The 22107-nt window shown below is 38.3% G+C and overlaps 1 protein-coding gene across 1 annotated transcript in view; it reads left to right on the top strand.

The window, feature by feature from the left end:
* LOC102030440 (leucine-rich repeat-containing protein 53) overlaps nt 1-17788 on the top strand; it is a 63339-nt gene extending 45551 nt beyond the window's left edge. The window contains 5 exon segments of the mRNA XM_013514452.1: nt 3591-3704; nt 5994-6806; nt 12123-12638; nt 15256-17397; nt 17400-17788. Of these exon segments, the coding sequence (XP_013369906.1) occupies nt 3591-3704; nt 5994-6806; nt 12123-12638; nt 15256-17397; nt 17400-17554 (3740 nt within the window). The 3' untranslated portion in view covers nt 17555-17788.
* Nucleotides 17789-22107: the final 4319 nt, after the last annotated feature.

Genomic DNA, 22107 nt, shown 5'->3' on the forward strand with positions numbered 1-22107 from the left:
AGTTGATTCAGTGCCAGACATAAAAAACAACTCATATTTCTGTCTTTTGACTAATAGTCCCCCCTTTGAGTCTAAACTCATACATGCAACTGAATGTATACATATACATATGTATATACAGTCTTTTTTGTTTCAGTAAATAGCAACTCCATCCTTATACTTACATGGACCAAAAGCCATGCAGTGATCTTTGATTTTTGTCTTTGTCATACTTGCTGTTAACTCTCCAGCAAATCAGACTGATCTGAGTGGTCGAGTAGCTTATATCAGAACAACCCTCCCACAGACAGAAACTATCAACTCTGGACAAAATGTAAGAGACAACCCCTTGAAGGCCTTTAAGACTTAATAAAATTAAGCTAGATCCTGGACAAGTCATTTAGGAGGAAGGAAGGATGTGGAGAAAGTTTTCCATCTTTTAAAATATAAATATTTAGTATATAATATATGCAATATTATATATTATACACACATAGATGTGTGGATCTTATCTGTATATTAAGAAATTTTGATGACTTCCTTGCCTGAAGAGTAGTATGGCATAATACAGGGCAACCAGTGTTTAATTGGTATTGTTTTCTAACAAATTCCCCCAAATTCAGTGGTTTAAAATAACTCTGACATTTTATCTTACAGCATCTTATGGATCAGGAGGCCAGTACAGATTTTTCCTTTGTTTCAAATTCTGCTGAAATCAAATCTGCGATCAGACTTAAGGTTCAGAGATCTCTTCCAAGATCACTGGTTGTTAGGAGACCTTATTTCCCTGAGCTTGTATGACTCACGTGTTGCCAAGTATTGTCCAAGAATGACCCTCAGCTTTCAGAGGATGTTCACAGGTGCCTTCCACATGACCCCAATGAGGAGGTCACAACATGGCCATTTGCTTTTTTCCTGCCCAGCATGAGCATGTGTCTCAGGTTGCTTCCTCTTACTAGCTAGACAACATTCCTTGCATTTAAAGGGTTCAGCTAACTAGGTCAGTCCCAAACAGGCCGAGCTTCACTTGCCATATGATGAAATGTAATCATGGGAGTAATATCTCACAAAGTCCACATGTTTTGTTAACACACATGCATGAACTCCAGGGGATGAGAATCTTAGCAGCCCACTTAGAGTTCAGTACTGATGTATAGATTCTAGGAAGCAACAGAGATGCTGGAGAAAGAAAGCCTAGAATCTGAGTGTCATTCCACCTAAGTCTCTGCTCCATCCCCTGACCTGGCTGTCCTCTTTAATCTGTGTCTGTAGATGTGCTGTTGTAGGCAACTCGATTTCCTAAATTCATTCAAAATGTTTGCTTTCCATGGCCATTTTGACTTGGGAGATGAAACACAAGTCACAAGATGCCAGATCTGGTCAATAAGGTGGACAAGGACAAATCGTAATGCTTTTCCAAGCCTGTGTTTCCTTGGGAAGGAATACAGCTGCCACATTCACCATACTTTTTGATCACACCTTGTAAAGATGTTCAGGAAAGAAGAACTTCGGAACTGCTTCAGAAAGTGATATGAATGATGGGCGTGTCTGAGGGGGTGTGTTTTGAAGGGGTTAATGGCTATGTGTATTTTACCATAGTAAATTTTTCTATTTAAACACATACCACCTTGCTCATTCAAGTCTTGTTCACATGTGTGGGACTTACTCTAAGTAGCTCAAGCAGGACTACAGAGAAGGAACAGAGACTGGCTTTGCTGCCTATGCTGTTCTTAGTATTTTCTCAGACTGCATTATCTACCAGTTATCCACAGCCTATGGAAATCCCCTGTCCTCTGCTAGGTCCAATTTACTAGCCATGTCTTTCTTGAGTCCACAAAATAATTTTTCACCATTAGTTAGACTGACTTCATTCTTCCTTGTGTTATAGCTCGGCATTGACATAACTATCCCCCTCACTAAAAAGTACTTTAAGGAAAAACATTGTTTATTTACTCTTGCACATCTAGATTGTTCATTTGAGCTGAGATTTGCTAAAATGAATTGCACCAAGATAACAAAAAATTCATCCAAAATCTGCCTACTTCTCATCCCTCTTGGAGTCCCAATGTCTCTTGCTTTTGTCTTCTATGTTTTCTAGTTTCTTTTCTAATTTAGTAGTGTGTCCCCAGTGCAGTAGTCAACAGGATCTTTTAAGCGTGTACTTCAGATCACCTAATGCCACTCAAAAACCCCACAATTACTTCCTGTCTTATTTGATAAAGAACCAAAGACCTTGCATTCGTCTTGAAGGTGAACCTGTCGCCTCTGTTACTCTCCGACCTACTCTTCCTCGCACCCTGTCCAGTGTGGCCGCGCCAGCCTCCTCGCATCAAGCCTCCCATGAGCTGCAGACTCTACACTCGCCCTTCTCCCCTCCCGGCCAAAGGCTCTTGGCGTCTTTCCCTTCTGTACGTCTCTGTTCCAGTGATACTGTATTGGAGAGTGTTTTCCCCACGCTAATGCTATCTCCTTTTCTTGTTTTATTTATTTACTTATTCCATAGCATCATTTACTACCAAATGTCTTAATACTTCTCTTTGTTTTTGTTTAACGCTTATATCCATTCATAGAACATACACCCATGAAGGCAGGGGCTTGTCACTACTCTAGCTGGCGTGCCATGAGCGGTGCCTTGCATACAGAAGGGACCTGTATTTGCATAAAAGACTTGTTGAACCAATGAGAGAATTAATGAGGTGATGTTTTCTTTATGCTTTCTTCTGTTTGCAAACTATCATGTGGCAAAGATAGAAGGCTTCATGACAGTCTGCCTCCTACATTTTGAAATCAGCCAAGGAATACACTGTAAGTGAAGGGTCATTTCTGAACTAAAATATACATGGTGTTACCATTTCATTGTGAGATTGAAAAAGCATAAAAATAATGGTAAAATTTAACATTTACTGAACATTTAGAGCATCTCATTTAACTCTCACAATGCTCTGTCCTGCAGAAATTTATTATTATTTCTATTTCACACATGAAAAAGCAGAAAATAAGAAAGCTAAAATATGTTTTGAAGATAGTATAATCAGTAAACAAGAGAGCTAACTTCAAAGCTACACGGAACCTATGATTTTAATGTTCTTTCATATTCTCTCCCCGAGTGTGGCATCTAAATCTTTTAGGAACAAAATAATTCAGTTGCAATTGTGTAAAAGTCAGTGCCTGAGATTAGCTTGTGCATTCTAGAAAGAGTCTAGAATGCAAAATAAAAACCTCAGTGAAACCCTAGTACCTGTGTGACTTTGCTGCTTTACTAACCACTCTGAGCTTCAGTTTCCTTAGCCTTACATGGGCTAGCAGAATTTAGAGAGCTCACTAACATGATGTTTGCTGAAAAACAGTACAAACTATAGAGTGTTTCACAAAGTAACTTAAATGCTGTAGGAATCTGTACTAAGGGCTGTGCCTTAGATGTGAACCCACTGAATTTCATTTTAAACTCTGTGAAAAGTAAGGATGTCAGCCATTTCCTGGAGTCTTGTGAGAGCGCCAACATGTTCATTGAAAAGCAGAAATCATCAAAATGCCTCGGGATCTGTACATACTACAGCCATGAATAATACATGCCAGTATTATGATGGCATTGCCCTCTCCTTTCTTTTTAGGTGGATGTCTAATTCTCTTTGCCATCCTGCATCAGCTGGTGGCAACCTGCCCTCCGTCTTGTGTGGTGTGCACCAAAGATGTGACCCTCTGTCAGCAGCTACCCTATATCTTAGGTAATAAAACTAATAAGTCTAGTAATCAGTGTTCAGTGTAGCTGGAAAATCCATGGCTATGCCTTTCATTGTGCAGACTGAAGAGGTAACCTTTTAAAGAGCAGGACTAGACACTGAGTGAGGACACTGCCAATATTATTTTGTTTTTCTGTGCCTGCTGGACTTGATCAAAATGATTTAAAAAGCTTCAGAGGTAATTGAGGTACATTTATTGCAAAAATATTACTGTTTCATGTAGGCACATGATTTTTAAAGTGAAAAAAGATAGATTCATCCAATTTTTGTCCATAGTTTGCATAGATTTGAACCCTACCACTCTCTGAAAGAAATACAAGTGAATCAGAAACCTGAACGACAATTGTTCAACATTAGTAAGATTAAGTGATGTACCAGTGAAACAGATTATTATCAAACTGCATCTCATTTTGAAAGTCTGGTCTTTTTTTATTGGTGGTAAATGAGCTGTAGAAATGCTAACAAGATTCGCTGCCTGTATTCATTACATATTGCTTGCTTAAGTCAACAATTTAATAAGACACCTTATTAACAAATTTGAGGAGAATGTGATTTACATCCTGATATTCAGGAAGAGATAAACAAGCTATAAGCTCTGCCAATGGAAAATTTTCAGAAACAAAACCGAGTTAAGAAAAAGTAGGAGAAGATAATTACTTTCATTTCTAAAATCCCAAGACTCTATGAGAAATAAGGGGTAGATACTATCATCATTCCTGACAGGAAAAAGATTTCAAGGCTAGTTTCATGAATATACTATTCTCCATCATATTGACGACATTTTAATGCTAAAACTCTTATTCTCTAACATGGGTTTCCTGACTTCACTAAATTTTGTGTGTATATGTGACCAGAGAGACTTGCTATCTATAAGAAATAAACGTTTCTCAAATACATTGCCACACCTCTATAAACTCCTCATTCACAGAATGTCATGTGTGAAGTTATATTTCGTAAACACCGAGAAGTAAATGGATGACTTGTGAGCAGCATTTCTGTTCACTTTTAGACAAGAAGTAATTGACAGAATAATAGCCTGCTCATTCAGAGTCTACAAATCCCTAAAGGAACGGGGACGCATAGAAACAAAACTCCTCCAGCTCATATCAGAAACAATGACGAGGAGAACGAAATGCCAAACTGGCCAGAATTAATAGAATTCAAATGATCAATAATAAATGCTAAGAAAAAAACCAAAAACCCAAACAAAATAACCCTGATTTAAGCTTGCTTGTGCTGCAGGGATAGAAGCAATTTTTCTAAAAGAAGCTACTCTGAGATGCCTTTGTGCTTTACACTTTTTTTTATCTCTTTGTTTCAGCTATGCAGTCTGAATTTCCTAAGGGGATAGTGAGTTGCTTCCCCCATGGTTCACTGTTCTAATATCACCTGTAGACCTCCCAGGGACAATGGACTTCTCCATTCTAATGACACTGTCATTTGCAGTCAAAACAATTTTAGCATGATAAAGATGTGTTACAATAACTCCTGATTATAATACATCTTTATTGAGTTAAAATGCTTTGATTTCTAATGACAGAGCAGTGATAGCTCTGAGGTGATTATGGTGAAGGGATTTAACAGTTGGAGGCCCTGAATACCACCTGTCATCTCATGATGGACTTCATTGGAGGGAACACATATAAGACAGGAGGCCAAGGTGGCCCAGACTATAATGAGAACCCCACTGACAGATCCTCGGCTTGTCTGGAGAGAATATAGATGCTTACCAAGTTGCCAACTTTTAGCCTGGAGCTAAAAAGCAGAAACCAACGCTCCTTCTCACCCGCCTCCCTCCTTCATGTTTGAGAGAAAGGATGACTGACTTCATGGCACAAATACACATCGCTAGCGGAAAACCGGTTAGGAGGCTCTGACCACGGCTCTGCTCTTCATGGGTTTGTGTGGGAACAGCAGAGTTGGATCAGGACAGGACACAGCCTCAGGGGGAGGAAACCTGAAAGTCCACCTTCAACATAGCATCAAGGGGGATAATCCCAAGCAATGAATTAACTTTGACATCTAAAGGAACAGATGGGTCTGTGTGTCTCAAACAAATATGTCACAGTAATAAAGAATATATTAAGTCACCATTCTGATAGACTGCCAGCTTCCTCTTATGTTTAGAAATCAGAGGGTCATTTTCATTTTGTTTGTTTTTCTTAGCCAGGTGAAGAGATTAGGGCTTTGAGGGCTTTCATTCCCTCTATTGTCCACCAGACCCCTTCCCGCTCCTGTGTAGCCCACTTTTAGCATGTTCTTTTCTCCCTGCAGCAGTCCCCACGACCACGAGGGTTTTGATAATCACCGATGGACACCTCTCCTCTGTAGAGAGTGCAAATTTGTCTCTTTTGTTTAATCTTGCCCTGCTCTCCCTGAGCAGAAACGGTATCAAGGACATTCAAGGTGAGGCCCTGTATGGGCTGACTCAGTTGAGGACGTTGTTGTTGGGGCACAACTGCATATCCAGCTCCTCTCTGGCTGACAACACCTTCAGCAAGCTCCTCCACCTGCAGGTGCTGGTGCTCAGCAACAATGCTCTGCGCACCTTGCGAGGAGCCTGGTTCCGAGACACCAGGGCCCTGACCCGGCTCCAGCTGGACGGCAATCAGATTACTAATCTCACAAACAGTTCTTTTGGAGGCGCGGATCTCCACAGTCTCAGGCACCTGGATTTATCTAACAATTTCATCTCCTACATTGAGAAAGATGCTTTCTGGCCCCTGCCTCAACTACAGGAAGTGGACCTTTCTCGAAATAGGTTGGCCCATATGCCGGATGTTTTTACTCCGCTGAAGCAGTTAAGCCTTCTGAGCTTAGATAAGAACCAGTGGAGTTGCACCTGTGATCTGCAGCCATTGGCCCACTTTTTAAGGAACTACATCAAGTCTTCTGCTCACACATTGAGAAACACCATGGACATACACTGCCAGCCATCCCTTCCATCTGCGGCTGCCAAAAGCGTGCTGAGGCTGTCTGAGACCAACTGTGACTCCAAGGCTCCCAACCTCACTCTGGTTCTGAAGGACAGGCGTCCTCTCCTCCCAGGGCAGGATGTGGCCCTGCTGACGGTGCTTGGCTTTGCAGGTATGTTAAGAAGAAGTTTGCCCTCCTCATCTCCTGTCTTGTGTCCATGTTTGTGAGCCCACTAAATGATGCCTTTCTCAGGGAACTGGGAGGAATTTGCAAGGATTATGGATGGGAGAAGTTGACAGCTCATGTGGGAGGATGTTAGCCCAGTTGGCACAAATCTCGAGAAGTTCTATTTCAGGGAAGCTGTCTAATATGATGGAATGAGCCTGGAATTCAAGAGCTCCAGTTCTGATATGATTAACATCACAATCTTGAGTAAGTTGTTATGTAGACTTCAGTTTTCTTGTTCGTAGTGGAGCAATATTATCTGTACTTGATCAATCATAGGTTTCCTAAAGAGTACTGGAACATTTAATATGACCATAGAACATAAGTATTAAAAACTTATCAGACACAGATATTTTCCTCAAGACCTTCACATTTTTGTCCCTTTCCATGGTGCAATAATAGACAGTGAGCTTTCTAGATCCATGAGAGGATGCTACTATAATAATCACATGCCTCCTAATCTGCTGTGCTTGCATAGCTCAGTAGGAAAGTGCTTGAGTTTCGGAGTGGAACCACCCCAGTTTGAATTCAGCTTTGCTCCCACAAGCTGTCTAACCTGCTGCATGTTATTTAACCTCTGTGGGCCTTAGTTTTTCTTCTGTTTAAGGGTTCTGGTTTCTTTGAGAACATTTGTTTATTTTACTTTTTAAAAAGCTAGTCCCCATGCTTCCCCCAGACAACCTAAGGAAAGGATAATATTCAACCTTAAGTATTTTTGAATAATAATTTAGAACCTATGCTTTGGGTGTCATTCAATCTCACGAGATGAAAGATATCAAGTGATGTCATTAGTTGAAGAGCAAATATGCACAAGAATTCTTGAGTTATGTAGCTCTGAGTACATAATAAAACCAACTTGTGATGATGGTGATAATGGTGGTGGTGGTGGTGATGTGTGTGTGTGTGTGTGTGTGTGTGTGCGTGTTTAAGTTTGGAAGGCCAGAGACCCACAGATGACACCTAGTACTGAAGTGATGCATGTTGAATATATGGTATAAATCATTACTCAATAACAAATTACTGGTGAATTAGTTAATTTACTCAATAGTGAGTTGCTTTTGAATTACATGAACATCAGGTTTTTGACTCCTGACAGTTGTAGTGTTAATCAGGATAGATAGAGACCACCATTTGTTCTAGACAACAGAACTACCACTAGCAGTAATCAAACTAACTTGAAAGAGAATTTCAATTTATCTCAGTAAGATAAGTGGTTTTAAAATCCATGTAACCATGTTAGTAATTATATGTGTTGAGAAATAACTTACCATAAATGACGGAAGTGATACAGTAGTGGTTTAGCTTTAAACCTGCTTCTTCGAATACTGGTACTAGGGGATAATTAGTAGATATTCTGATAAAAACACAGAAGAACACAAGATACTTAAACGATAGACTCTGGAGATCAGCTAGGTTTGGAGAATGCTAGGTTAAGCAACATAAAACAGGCTTATTGTCTGCAGTACTTCACCTATGCTTTCTTATTCTAATGAGCATGTATTTTAGTAAGGTATAATGTGGAGCATTTCTCAATCTTAATTCATCATGAACCTTTTTTGTTCATAGAGGATTCCATTGAATTAATGTTCCCCATGACATCATGTTGAAAATATTACAATAGTAGGATAATTTTTAGTATCCTTTACATTTTTAGAAATATATATTCAGAAGCATATTTTTCTAAGGTAAGTTACTAATTACTATAGAGACAGATACAAATTCTGAAGATTCCAACAGTTTTAGAAAGTTTAATACACACAGGGAATTTCTGATAAATTATCCATATGATTATAGGTATGTTGAGTGTTCGTGTGTAAAGCAATCATACTAAATACTTTTCATTGGCTAATTATTCAATATACTGTTTTGAGAGAACATTCTTCTTTAAAAAGATTGATGTTATACCAATTTGTTCCTTTAAAATTCACCTCTTTCTGAATAAATATGGTGGATTTTGTGTACCTCTAGCTTGTAGAAAAAAGAGTTATAAATTTTGCCTACGATTACTCTTGGCTCTTCAGCCATAAATAAGCCACAACAATTAAAATAATTATTAATAATTATATGTACAGTACTTAAAACTAATCAGTAGATATTTTGTGCCAAACACTAAGATCTCACATTTCTTACTCTGTGACCTGGTGGACAGAAAGTTTTCATGAAGCTGCCATATGTGTTTAGTGTTTTTATAAGAAGTTTCCAGTTAATTTGCCTTTTTTGTTCTGACCAACTCAGAAAGATTATGAAAACACTTGTGAAAATGGAAACTGCCCACAGCAATGAAAATTCAAACATCTTAAGAGCATTTCCAGTCTGTTTACAAGCTCTATTTGCACCTTTTGCTCTTTGCTTTCATCTAATATATTGGATGCTGCTTTATATCCAGCCTCAATAGTTGGAGAGTGAGCACGTCCTTCCCACTTAGAAACAACCACAGGAGAAGCTACCCTTTCACTAGGTTATGCTGACACTCACATTGCTGGCTAATGGGCAGCTTTAGGATACACAGGTCTTTCTTTCCTTTTACTTGCTTTAGTAATTCATCAGCCATAAAAATATTCTCTGCATGATTTGTTTTTGAGCTTTTTTCCCCTAAGAGTCAACCTATTTCAGCCATACAAATCCTAAGGCATAGCACCAGCTAAAGGGTTATGATTTGCATCTTCAAGGTTCCCTAAAGGCTCATGGGCTAAAAGGCTGGTCACCAGCTTGTAGTGCGACTGAGAGTTTGTGGGACCTTTAGGATTAATGGAAGTGAAGCCACCGAGGAGGGTAGGTTCTGTCCCTGGCTCCTTCTTGTTCTTTGCTTTCCTGCTACCATGAGGTGAGTGGCTTTGCTCTACCGTGTGCTTAATGGTATGATGGGTGTGATGGGATCTCACTTCAGGCCCCAAAACAATGGAACCAATTGATTATTGGTAGAACTCTCTGAAATCATAAGCCTAAATAAACCTTTCTTTTCTTATATGTTGATCTTCTCAAGGACTTTGTCACAATGACAGCAAACTAACACAACCATAATCATAAACACCACAATGATCATTCACAGAATTTTACTACATATATCAAAGCAATTGTGTTCCACAAATCACATATATTATCTCACTTAATCTCTGGGTGGTATTAATTATCACCACTTGAGGAAAGATGAAAAATAAGGTTCAGAGATATTAAACACACTCAGTAGGAAACTCAGAAACTCAGTCCTGAATTTTCTTATTCCATGTAACAGATAAGGAATGTTAAGATTTATTTTCCTCATACATTTTTAATGTGTTAAACCCAAGTCCCCAGTAGAGAGGGTAGATAGGATCAAAGTGCATTAAATGCATTTATGCAGATGCTGTGAAGAAATCCATTTATTTTTATGATTAACATATGCTAATAACTATAGTAATAATAAAAAAAGAGCTAAGAATAGGAAGTATCTCCTTCACTTTTTCCTGCCTTCTCCTGAAAATAAAATAAAATAATGATAACAAACACAAATCTTTGGAATAACTCATATACTGTGATCTGACAATAAAATGGTATGATATCGTTTTTGGTACAAATTCAAGATAATATTATCATTAAGAGAGATTAAACTATTTGAAGATGTTACGGTACTTTCTGAGACTGCCCTGTCAAATAAATTAAGTTTATAATGTCTCATGTTCTGATATACCATACAGTGTTTGAAATGTTTTACCAGAAACTGCTCTTTTCTTTACTTTACCTTTAACTGAAAACTGAAACAGTCATGCCCGACACTCTCCCTTTTCTTTAAGTTCAAACTATCACATTTTCATGAACATTGCCACCAGCGGAGAGAACCAGACATGCTGCACCTGACTGATGTACCTAGAATGCTGGATCCTCCCATCCACTGTTGATACTTCCAGAGGAGGGAGCTGACTGGTCCAAAGTCAGAACTGGAGTGTGGGAAGACCTGGGTCGAATGCAGAGATCCTTATTCAATCTGTACTGACTTTGATCTTGATGACCACAATTTTTGGACTTCCAAGATTACAGGACTCTGTTGTCACTATCAGAATTTATAACCAGAATTCTTCCTATTATTTAAGAATCATCAACAAACTTTTCCAGAGCACCTTCTTTGTGATAGAGTTGTGGGCACCGGGAATAGGCTGCTGAACCAGACTGAAAACGTTTGTTCCTGCATTGTAGTTAATTTGGGCAGCGAGGACAGTGAACCAGCAAGTTAATGAACAAAACACTATCCTGTTATAAATGCTGAGAAATGAAATCACTGTGATAGGCGGTGGAGATATGACTAGCAGAGTTTGGCTTGAAATTTCTAGGTGGAAAGAAGTGAGGCAGGAGGAGAGGACAGTCCACAGCTGGGCTCGAGAAACACCATCCCTTACAGTTCTCCTCAGAGGACAAGTGACGCTTACATAGCATGTGAAATGACAGTACCAGGCCAACTGGGATCGGATGCTGTTCATCTTTTCAGGGCAGTCCCCCAGATCTCTGCAGGAGGGAAGAAACAGCAAAAGCATCAAGGAATTTGGAGGCACTGATTTAAATATTAAAAAATAAATAAAATTTAAATAAGCAGAGACAGGAGAAGGTATTTCAAGCATTACTAAGCTCATCCACAAAGGCTACAAAGTATGTTTTAACACTAATAATGAATTAAATAGTTTGAAATATAGTGTTTGAATGAAGAGAATAAGGAAAATAAGGCTAGGTAAGGAGCTAATAACAAGAATGTATTGAATCTTGAATGCTAAAGACTTTGGCCTTTTGGACAATGGGAAGCCAAGGAGCTGGGGTAATGGTAATCTTCAGGGAATGATTAAAATACGGCAATAGCATGTAGGGTCAATTGATCTTTTAGGGGGATAAGGTTTGGCTATATGAGATTCTCAGTCTTTTTAAATTAACTATGATATTAAGGAATAGGAAAATGGGAATTAAACTGGTTTACCATAGTCAGAAAAATAAATTTAATGCAGGAATTATTTGTTCTTGAATGAATTTCAGTCTTGGAAAAGCACTTTTTTTTCTACTAAAAAGATTCCAGGTGGTGTTGTTAAATAGATAGATAGATAGATAGATAGATAGATAGATAATGAAGGCAGAGTAATGTCAATTAAAATGTCTGACCCACCACTGTTCCAAATGGTGATGGACTTCCTACCCATTCTCATGCTGTTGAAGCCATAAACCTACGTATTTGTGGATTTCATGTTTGGTGATTTATACGTTCTTTCCTACGATGTTATCATTTAATGGTTTCTCTATTTGTCACAGGAGCTGTTGGTCTCACTTGTCTAGGTTTAGTTATATTTAACTGGAAACTCCGACAAGGCAAAGCAAATGAACACACATCAGAAAACCTTTGTTGCAGAACCTTCCATGAATCCCTGTGTGCTCATGAAGCAAGAAATTACCACTCTAAAGGATACTGTAGCTGCCACTTAACTCAGGAAAACGAGATAAAGGTCATGTCCATTGTGGGACCTGGAAAGGAAATGCCACTTTTACAGGAAAACAGCCATCAAGCAACATTGGCCTCTGAGTCCGCAGCCCTTGATGGATCATTTCGAAACCTGAAAGGGAAAGACCGAGGGGTAGACAGTGCTTTCTTGTGCCTGGATAGTAGATTGCTGCAGTCGGGATGCTCAGAGCCTCCTGGGAAAAGGGCAGCTTTTAACGATGCAGGTTTAGTTACAAGATACTGTCCAACGAGCGTTGAAAAGCTGAGGAGTCTTAAGCATGGAGCAGTCCAATCTCAAACACTGCCACAGCTTGTCACAAGAACAATAGGTGAGTTTGTCTTATTTCAGAAAATTCTTCTCTATTTAATTCCCTCTGAAGGAGGAAATCTCTTTAATTTCCTCAACAAGGAAGTGCTGTAAAAATCACTAAAGCACCACTCTATTCCTCTTCTGCAGCTCTAAAGATTGCTTCTCTCTCTCTCTCTCTCTCTCTGTGTATATGTGTGTGTGTGTGTGTGTGTGTGTGTGTGTGTGTGTTGAGGTGTAGATGATGTGTCTGTACCTCAGGAATTGAAAGTGCATCTCCTGTCTACTGAAAGAGAATTTTGAGGCCCAACACCTAACAATGTTGAAAAAAAAGAAAGAATCCCTTTAAATAGCAATATCACTGTGAAGATTTATGGGAGGGTGAGTATCAGCTTTCATTCCAACATCCTTCGAGCACTAATGCCAATTCTGCAGTAAGCAACCTTCCCAGAGCATGACAAGTTAGAAGAATGGGCCTTCTAGTGCTAGTGATTCATTTCAGGAATGATGTCAAGAAACATACTTTGCTTGCTGAGCTGTCAAGGATGATAACTTCCCAGTTCAGGGAAAGTCAGGACTTAATTCATTGTCCTATGTTGGGAGCCAAGTGAATCTGGCCGTGACATCTACCCACTGTACATGGGCGATGTCAATATGTACGTGGAGGCAATGAATTAAATGTCTTCCTTTCTCTTTCTGCATAGTAAGCCAATGCTTTCAGGTTCAACAGTGAACACTCTGACAGCTGCTCTGTAAAGAGGCTCCTGTCACTTATCCAATTGGTTTACAACACACGCGGAGCTTTCTCTCAGAACATGAATGACAGAGGTGCTGCATCAAGAAATTCTTACCTTGGGGATCTGGCCCCAAGGGTAAATTTGGGGACACCTGGAGAGGAATGAACCTATGCTCTTTGATGTGTGGTATAAGGCACGATGCAAATTTATTTAATTGTATTCCTCACACTTCAGTACTTGCCCGTTCTGGGGGCTGGTGATTTGACTAAAGTGAGAGATGGCCGAGGAAAGAAACACCTGCTATAAAATCAGAGAGTATTGGTTTTATTTTATAAAGAAATAAGCACTTAACCTTTCAGAAGAGTCATACCTTAGGCAGATGTTTCATTTGAGCTTTTAGCTCTGTCTAATGCTTTACATTCTCACAGAAAACTTCTACTCTGAAGAGAATGTAATTCCTTAACCATTTCAAAACCAGTCTTTTGTTTCAGCGGGTTTTCAGAGTGATACAGTTACTGTTAAAAACAGCTGAAACTCTGCTGTGTGTTGAGCAGTGCACTGGAGCTTGAAAGGGCAGGTATCTGAGAAGAAGCCAGTGGACACCATGCTTGCTACTTTGAAAGGAAGTCAGTTGGAAGTGAAATCAGTGGGCCTACGCCTTATAACTTGGAAATACAAAATTACAGGCTTGCAAGAGAGAGGGGGTTTTAGAGATGATCTACTTTAATAGTTCTTATTACTTATCTTTGATTTCCAGAACTCTGAGAATCAGATAAAAGCTGCTCATTTTTTCCTCAGTATAATTTCCATGCTCGCATATAGTTTCCATTTAGCCTGACCTTCTAATACCCAGAGAGTAAGTAGCTCTGGAGGGTCACACACAAAGTTAGTAGGCAGATCTTAGATTACATTTCTTTTTTTCTCACAGAATAGAAATACTTCCATTGTCTCCCAAATAAAACAATTTCATGAAATAAGAGAGAGTATAGTGATAAGATACAATTTTCATCTCAGTATTCACGCTGGTTAGGAGGACAAAACTGAAAGTCAGACAGACCAAATTTCAAGCCCTGGCCACATTATTCAGTGGATACACAACTAGCAGAAAACAGGAACCTCTCTAAACTTGTTTCTTCATCTGTAAAAATTATCATAATAAGGCTTTTCCAAAGGATTATGGGTCTTGTGAATCAAATAAGATAATGAATATGCAAGATTTAGCATAAAGCTTCGCTCTTAGTATATGTTCAGTGATTTATTGTTATCTTGCTATTTGCATTATTTAACATATACCTTTAATCTTACATTTACTTATACCATTTCATAGTCTCAAGCAGAAATTTGTGCACCATAAAACAGGCCATATTCTAAACCTATTTATTTAATGACTATTTAATACACATTGTATTAAATTACAGGAAATGAAAAAGTATCTGTTTTCACTGAGTCAATAGGTATTTTCTTTTATTGTTCATTTTTGTTTGAAACCTGAACATTACCTAATATTGCTGCTATGCCTTTGACAGTATTTGAGTTCCAAGTAGGAAATGAATGCAAAAAACTTACTAGGTCATTTGATAAATACTTAGACATTATTTACCTTTACGTTATCCTACCAAGTGTAATATAAAGATGTACAATTATGAATAACATTTATATTTATAATTCTATAACTTTTAAGTCAGTGTTACAGCTGACTGGAATGTGTCCCTAGAGTGTATCATTGCAAACATACCAAACTGCCAAACATCTTTCATGAGTTGGCTAAAAATTAGCAAATAGTCAAGAATTGCCATAATCAGAAGAGTCATTTTTATATTTTTCATAAGGTTCCAAAGCATCTGTTGGTTGGGGCAATAAAACTATACCCAGTTCTAAATTCCTGCATCTATTCTTCAACAGATATCAGCAGTGACACATTTAGAAGAAGGTATGCAACATCCGCTTCAGCTTTGGCAAGGGAACGACTTGAAAAGCATTTAACAAATGAATCATGGCAGCCTCCAATAGAAAAAGAAGACAATGGCTTACAACCTCACAGGAAGAGACATTTTATTACAAGCTCAACATCCAAGCCTCGTGTGCCTGAGGAACACCATGTACAAAAGATCTTACACAAACAGAGATCAAAATATGATGACCCGTATAAACCATTAAAACAGAACAAGACTCAGTATTTCCAACCAAACAATACCCTATCCTGTAAATATGTGCTGTGTGATCAATTTCAGGATTATATGAAAGAAACAAAGCTAAATTGTAGCAAACCCTCAAAGTGTGAGGCAGAACAAATCCAAATTAATAGTGCTATAGAAAAATTCCTTAAGAATGAAGATAGCATAGATTTTTCAAAGTCATCAACAAAAATCCAGAAAACATACTCCCCAAAGAAGGTTAATATCTGGGATCCTGATTTAGTAGGAAAAGCATCAACCCACTGGCCACAGCAGCAAAGTCATGGAAACCAACTCATCAACTTGGATCTCAAGAAGTATAGCAACCGTAGGGACAAACACAAAGGAGGAAAATGGCTTGCTGACTCGCAGATTCTGAAAAAGGAGAGAAGCAAGCAACTGGATCTCAAAGGCAAAATTAAAAGACAAAATTTAAGGTTAAAATTAAATTTACACCCTTTCAGAAAAGTCAGAGTCCATCCAGAAAAATCCTTACCAGAGCTCCCAAGGAAACGTAAACAAGTGTCTGTACCTCATAAAAAATTACTTAAAACTTCTGAGCAAAAAACCAGAATAAACCCTGTATCTTCTACAGATTTCCCTCAACAGCCAGAGGGTAGCAGCTGTGTTAAATGCACTTCACAAAGGCTGATCTTCAAACATGCCTCAAAGCAGACACCACTGTACAAAAGGAGCAGTAAAAGTGCCCCTCCCCTCAGCACTAAGATGCTGTCTGCTGGCAAACAGAGCTCTCTAAAGGATGACTGTTACCTGTCTGGTCTTTTTCCGAATGCAAATGTACCCGTCTTGCCCCAGCCTACACCTGCAGAAACTGAGGCGAACCCCTCACACTCTCAGTTCTCAACTGAACCAGAGAAACGTGCAACTCAGCTCCTACCGGAAGCTCCTAGTTATTTGCCGGATACTTTGGAAAATGCAAGGAATTACATTTTACCACCTCATCCTCCCAGTGGGATAGGTGTCCACAGTGCAACAGAGCCCACTGAGCATGTAGAGGAAAACAAATCAAAGACCAGTGAACAAAACCATTTTTCTGTGTCTCCAAGAAGCCAAACACAAATACTAGATGTCTACAAAACTGGCACCTACAACAAAGCACACCCATTAGATCAAACTCCAGTTGCACAACATATGGGGCAAAACTCTGACCATAAACAAGTTGGAAATGAACCAGAAACATTAATGACAAAGCCTGAAAGATCACATCCACTTATGGAAAGTTCCTTTGTGGATCACAAAGGAAATAATGTAGGAACAAATCTGCCTGGCACAGAAATTTCTGATTCCTTGCACATTTCTTGGACACAGTCCAAGCACAACCTACCATTTATGATGACGAAGTCCATTCCAGACGAAAATACAATAGAGCTTCCCAAGGAAATCAAACCATCTCTTGGTGGTCAAGCCATCTGGCATCTAACCAACGGTAGCAAAAAAGGAATCGACCAAACAAATACTTTGCCCAGAGAGGACGGCACTGAAGACCTAGAGAGAAAAATACTAGAAACAGAAGAAGAAAATATACTCGATGAAAGCAAGATAACTTCTGGTATGTTAATTTGGACCACACAGATGACTTTAAAAGGCCCCCCAAAAGAAAAGCAGCCAACTTGGGAAAATGGAAGAAGCGAGAAACCTGCATTATGTGATTCAAGCTCTGCTGAGGAGGCTGTTACAGTTCAGGATTTGAGCATCACAAGCTCCCATGATGCCATAAATGGAATACTTCATCGTGAAATAGATCCTGAGGCTAAGAGCAGTATGCATAATTTGAAAGAAATTCAAAATATTCAACTAGATAAAGATAACAGTGCACATAGAGATGGCATAATGATAACAGAGACACATGACAAATAAAAGATATTCATTTTAAGGCACAAAATGAGGTATCTCTAATTCCTAACAAAATAAGTGAAGCTGAAAACTCTTCTCGCAGACCTGAACTCTACCCACCATCTGCTGAGTATGCTAATACATCACCTTTAGAAGCAGAACAGAGTGAATAAAATAACCCAAATAATCTTTTTCTACTTTAGCTCCCTTCAAAAAGGATAGACATTGCATAGCCTTTACATATATTTAAAATGCATTATTCTGGAGAATAAATTCTCAGTAATTCTTCATTATAAATAAAAAAGAAAGTCGCAAAAATCAAAGACAGGGCCACAGGATATATTTGATACAATTAACTGAACATACTTCTTGAAGGCATGAGAAAATGAGAAAGAAGATGTGTCTAGTGCTGGAAACATTTAAAAAGAGGGAGAGAAGTGCTCAAAGACATAAAGGATTAAATATGAAAAAGGACTTAAGTAGATTTACATTTGATGTTTATTTTATGGAAATTGCTATACTTATCTCAATTAGCGATAGTTCAATATTGCTGTTTTGCACAGATGATTATAAATTTATATTTGCGCCTGATCTGTTTTCCTAATTATTGTACAAAAATAAAAAATCAGCCTTGTTTGTTAATTGTAATCTAGCTAGTATGCATAGTGATATATTCATCCATTTGTGTTCTGTTGATAATTATCCTAGATCTTAAGTAGAAGTCCTTAAAACCTTTCATTTCTGGGAGGAAGAGAGGGAGAGAGAGAGAGAGAGAGAGGGAGAGAGAAAATTTGCTATCTAGGGATGTAGGTTTTGTAAAATCTGCAAAATCCTATAAATCCTCTAGGTGGAGATCTCAGCTTCATTCATTTTAGACAAAACAGAGGAATCAACACAATGGATCTTGAACAAAAGGAATTTTAAAGAGCTTTATTGCCAATTGTTATTAATTTAAGACTTTGGAAAACTAAACAGCCCACTAGCATGTAGCTTTCAAAATTTGATCTCTTGAGTTTAGCATGCCACTGTTTGGTGGGAGCAGTCCTCTTGTCCACAGGAATTAAATGTGCTTATAAACATTTGATTTAGAAGTGATGGGAGAATAAGCATCTTTCATTAAAAGTTACACTTATTTGGAAAATGTAAGTATACTTAAGCAATTCCTGTATTGATGACCTAGTAAAATGTTAAACCTTTCTTTTAGCATGCTTTTACAGGATAATTTCCTAGTTGAGGGAAACAGTTAAAAAGAAAACAAACTTTCTCTTCTATCTCTCATCTGTCTCTCTGTACTTATATCTACATTTGGCATTACAAAGCATAAAATATTACAAGAAAAATATACAAGAAAAATATTGCATATGCATCCCACCTATCTTCCTTACCTCTTCCTATTCAGGATTGCCAGCAAATGACATAACTTTCTCGTTTATAAATCCTTACTCTTCTTTCTCTTTCCTCACTAACATTCAGGACTCTCTGGCTTTGCACTTCCACTCCTGCCCCCACCATTTTTACTCGGCCTCTCTGCCTGAGCATACCTCTTATGCCATCTGTCTGCTTCTCTCGGTCCCACTTCATTCTGATAAGCACCTTTACTGAGAGAGGAGCCTCTATGCCAACTTCTTGCATGATGAGTTTATTCTAATTGACAGCTCCCTCAGCTCTACATATCAGGTTACTTTCTTTCCTGTATCCTTCCTTCTCCTTTCCCTATTTTTATTTTTAAAGCACTGCCTCTTCACTGCAGTGCTTAGCTTTGTTCTTTGTCCTCACTGCTAACAATATCCCTGGTATGTGGAGGCTTAATATTTCCTCCTGGTCACTATCTGACTCTCAGAATGCAGCAATGACAGTTCTCCTGGGCACTTTCCTCTTTTTCATTTCTGAAATCCAGTCTTTTACCTCCTTATGGTGTTTCCTTTGAAACAATTCTCGGATTTACCTTTGCCCCTGGATCTACATGGTAGGTAGTCAAGGTAGTCTCTGTGATAAACAACTGGGTTACTGTAAGAGCAGCCCAGCTAGCTGACCTGACTGCAGTATCTTCTGCTCCAGTTTGAATCCACTAGTTCTCTATCTTTACTGCGCACATCTTAATAGGGTGCTTGTTGAAATGTATGTTCTCCGGCTCCATCTCAGAGATTTTCATTCACTAGATCTAGGGTAGGCCCCAAGAAGGATTGTTATATGCACACTCCAGGGTAATTTGGAGCATGTAGTTGTCAGCCCACATATTAGTATACAATGCTTAGCTATTATAGTTAAAATTAGAAGATAACTCAGCACTTGTTTCTTTATAGTAACTACGAAGTCAATAAATTCTCTATGCCCACCTCAATTACATTTCCAGAAATTATTTTTATCATTCTCCTTCACTGCTTTAGAGACAACCATAAAATTTTGTATTAATTTCATGTCCAAATTCCCTACTCTGGTTTCCAAGGTTTTCCAGTATCTGATATGATCTGTCAGGACTCTTTCCCAGTCTCCCAATCACTTCTTCTCATCTGCAATACCCTGGGATTCTCACCATCCTCTAGGTGCTGTGTTGAAGTCTTGAAAATATTTTTGTTAGAGCTTATTTATGTCACAGATTGGGTTTTTCTGTGGCAAATTCATACATGCATGTAACATTTTGCTCATTTTCATGTGCATATTACGTGTTTGAGTCTCAACTAAGAAGACACCCATAGGAGAATATATTGTGCTTTGTGTGCAAGGAAAGAGGAAAAGATAAATATGAAAAAATGACTAGTCAAATTGATAACCTATGCAGTAAAGAACAGCAGAGCATAATGTTAGTGTCTTAGATTTAGAGATGGACCCATTTCCAATGGGACCTGAGATAGAGATTTAACCCTTCAGGGACCACAATGTTCAGTTACTGCTGAGCCCCTTTTTTCTTCTCTCCCAATAATTTGCAGAAGTTTTTTTTTTACTTGAAGAGTTTTACTCTCACAAATCTTTCATTCAGCAACCTCCCATTTATGGCTTTCCATCTCAGATCACTTCCGGGAAGACTTTTCTGACCTACACTATCTCTTTGTCTCCCAAATTGCTGGAACCCTTTAATATATATCCTCCTCGAATCTTGTTTCCTTTAATCTTGGCTTCTAGCTATAGAATCAGTCATATGTTTATTCAATTAATCTCCATATGACTATTAAACTTGCCGCTCCATGAAGAATATATCTCTTCTGAATCCCCCGTCCCTAACCTTGGACAGAGTATAATAGGAATTCAATAATTTGCTTACTGAAGGAAAAGAACAAATAGTCCATTGTTCCTTTTTTCATCATCACTTAGCCTACTAACATGATGAAGAACATTCTGGGGGATGTAATGACCACAGAAGCAGCTGAACTTCATAATCCTAGAGTGGATATTAAGCACAAGCCACCTAAACTGACTGAGAAGCCCAGCTATTGTCAGTCAGCTGGAGACTTTGCTTTCTTTCTATGATTTTTCTCCATCTTCTTCCTTAAACCTCATTGCTACATCCCAGGCCCTGTGCTGATAAATTTCAGTGGTTAACAATACAACTTCTCCATGAAGCGATTGATTTTGAATCATACGTGTATATATATTCTATCATATGTATGCCATATGTAGGCCTTATTTTAGTTTTTCTTTCTTAGTTTTGATCTTTTGCTTGAGACTTACATTCTATCTCCACAGTGCTTTTAGAACCTGACAGTGATTTGATTTTATCTCTGTATTAAAACTCCTTCATGTTCTTTAGCTATAATTAGTTAATAAAAGCAAAAGAGATTTCCTTGATTGTTATTTGATGTTAAACTTTTACGCAGCTCACTCCCTACATAGAGAAGGAAATTCTGGAGAAGGTAATTGGCATATTTATCCGCAGAGAATATGCCTGAAGTTCATTTTGAAATGTAAGGAAATGGTTCCTTAAATTATTTTAACTTTTAAGATAAAATTTTCTTTACATCAAAGTAAAGATGTGGAATCTGAGGCATTGCCAAGCAACAGAACAATTCATTTATTTCCTCGATAAATATTTTTAGCAGCCTGCTAGGGATAGTTGTAAACACTGGACTTAGAGCAATGGATAAGATAAAAAAAAATCTGCTTTTATAGAGCTAATGTTTGGGTAGTGACAATATTCTAAACAAATAAACATAAAACATATTCAACTGACTGGTTAGAGGAAGAGGTTATCTTCTGAGATACTCAATGCATAGCCCATTAAAGTCTTCATTTTTCTTCATAACAGTTTCTGCTTACACAAGGGGGTTGGTCTGGGCTTTGCCTTTAGGAAAAGAGAAATGTGCTTCCTTTTTTTAAATATCTGGACTAGAATTTATTTGGTTTCTTCTTATTGAGATACTTTTTTGAAGTAATAACAGTGCCGCTTTACCTACTGTTTGGTTGAAGAGAGACTAAGTGTCTCGGAACGTTCAGAAACAAGGATGTATGAGGAAAGGGCAATCATATTAGGAAGACTTGGACTGGACAACTAAAGACTGTCAGCCCTTTACAGATGAGGATCTCCAGTGTGAAGAAGACAAACTAATGCTCTGTGAAGAAGAAGAATTGATGAATGGATTCCAAAACACACGGATGTCAATCAATAAGAAAAATAGGTTGACAAATTCTTAGACACTGGAATGAACTGTGATACCAAGACAAGTTGTGGAGTCTCCTCTGCCACATTTGGAGAACACAGTAGATGTCAACTGGTGTGACACACATAAAAATT

Source organism: Chinchilla lanigera, unplaced genomic scaffold (assembly GCF_000276665.1).
Source record: "Chinchilla lanigera isolate Chin_1 unplaced genomic scaffold, ChiLan1.0 scaffold00022, whole genome shotgun sequence".
In the NCBI taxonomy this organism is placed as follows: Eukaryota; Metazoa; Chordata; class Mammalia; order Rodentia; family Chinchillidae; genus Chinchilla; species Chinchilla lanigera.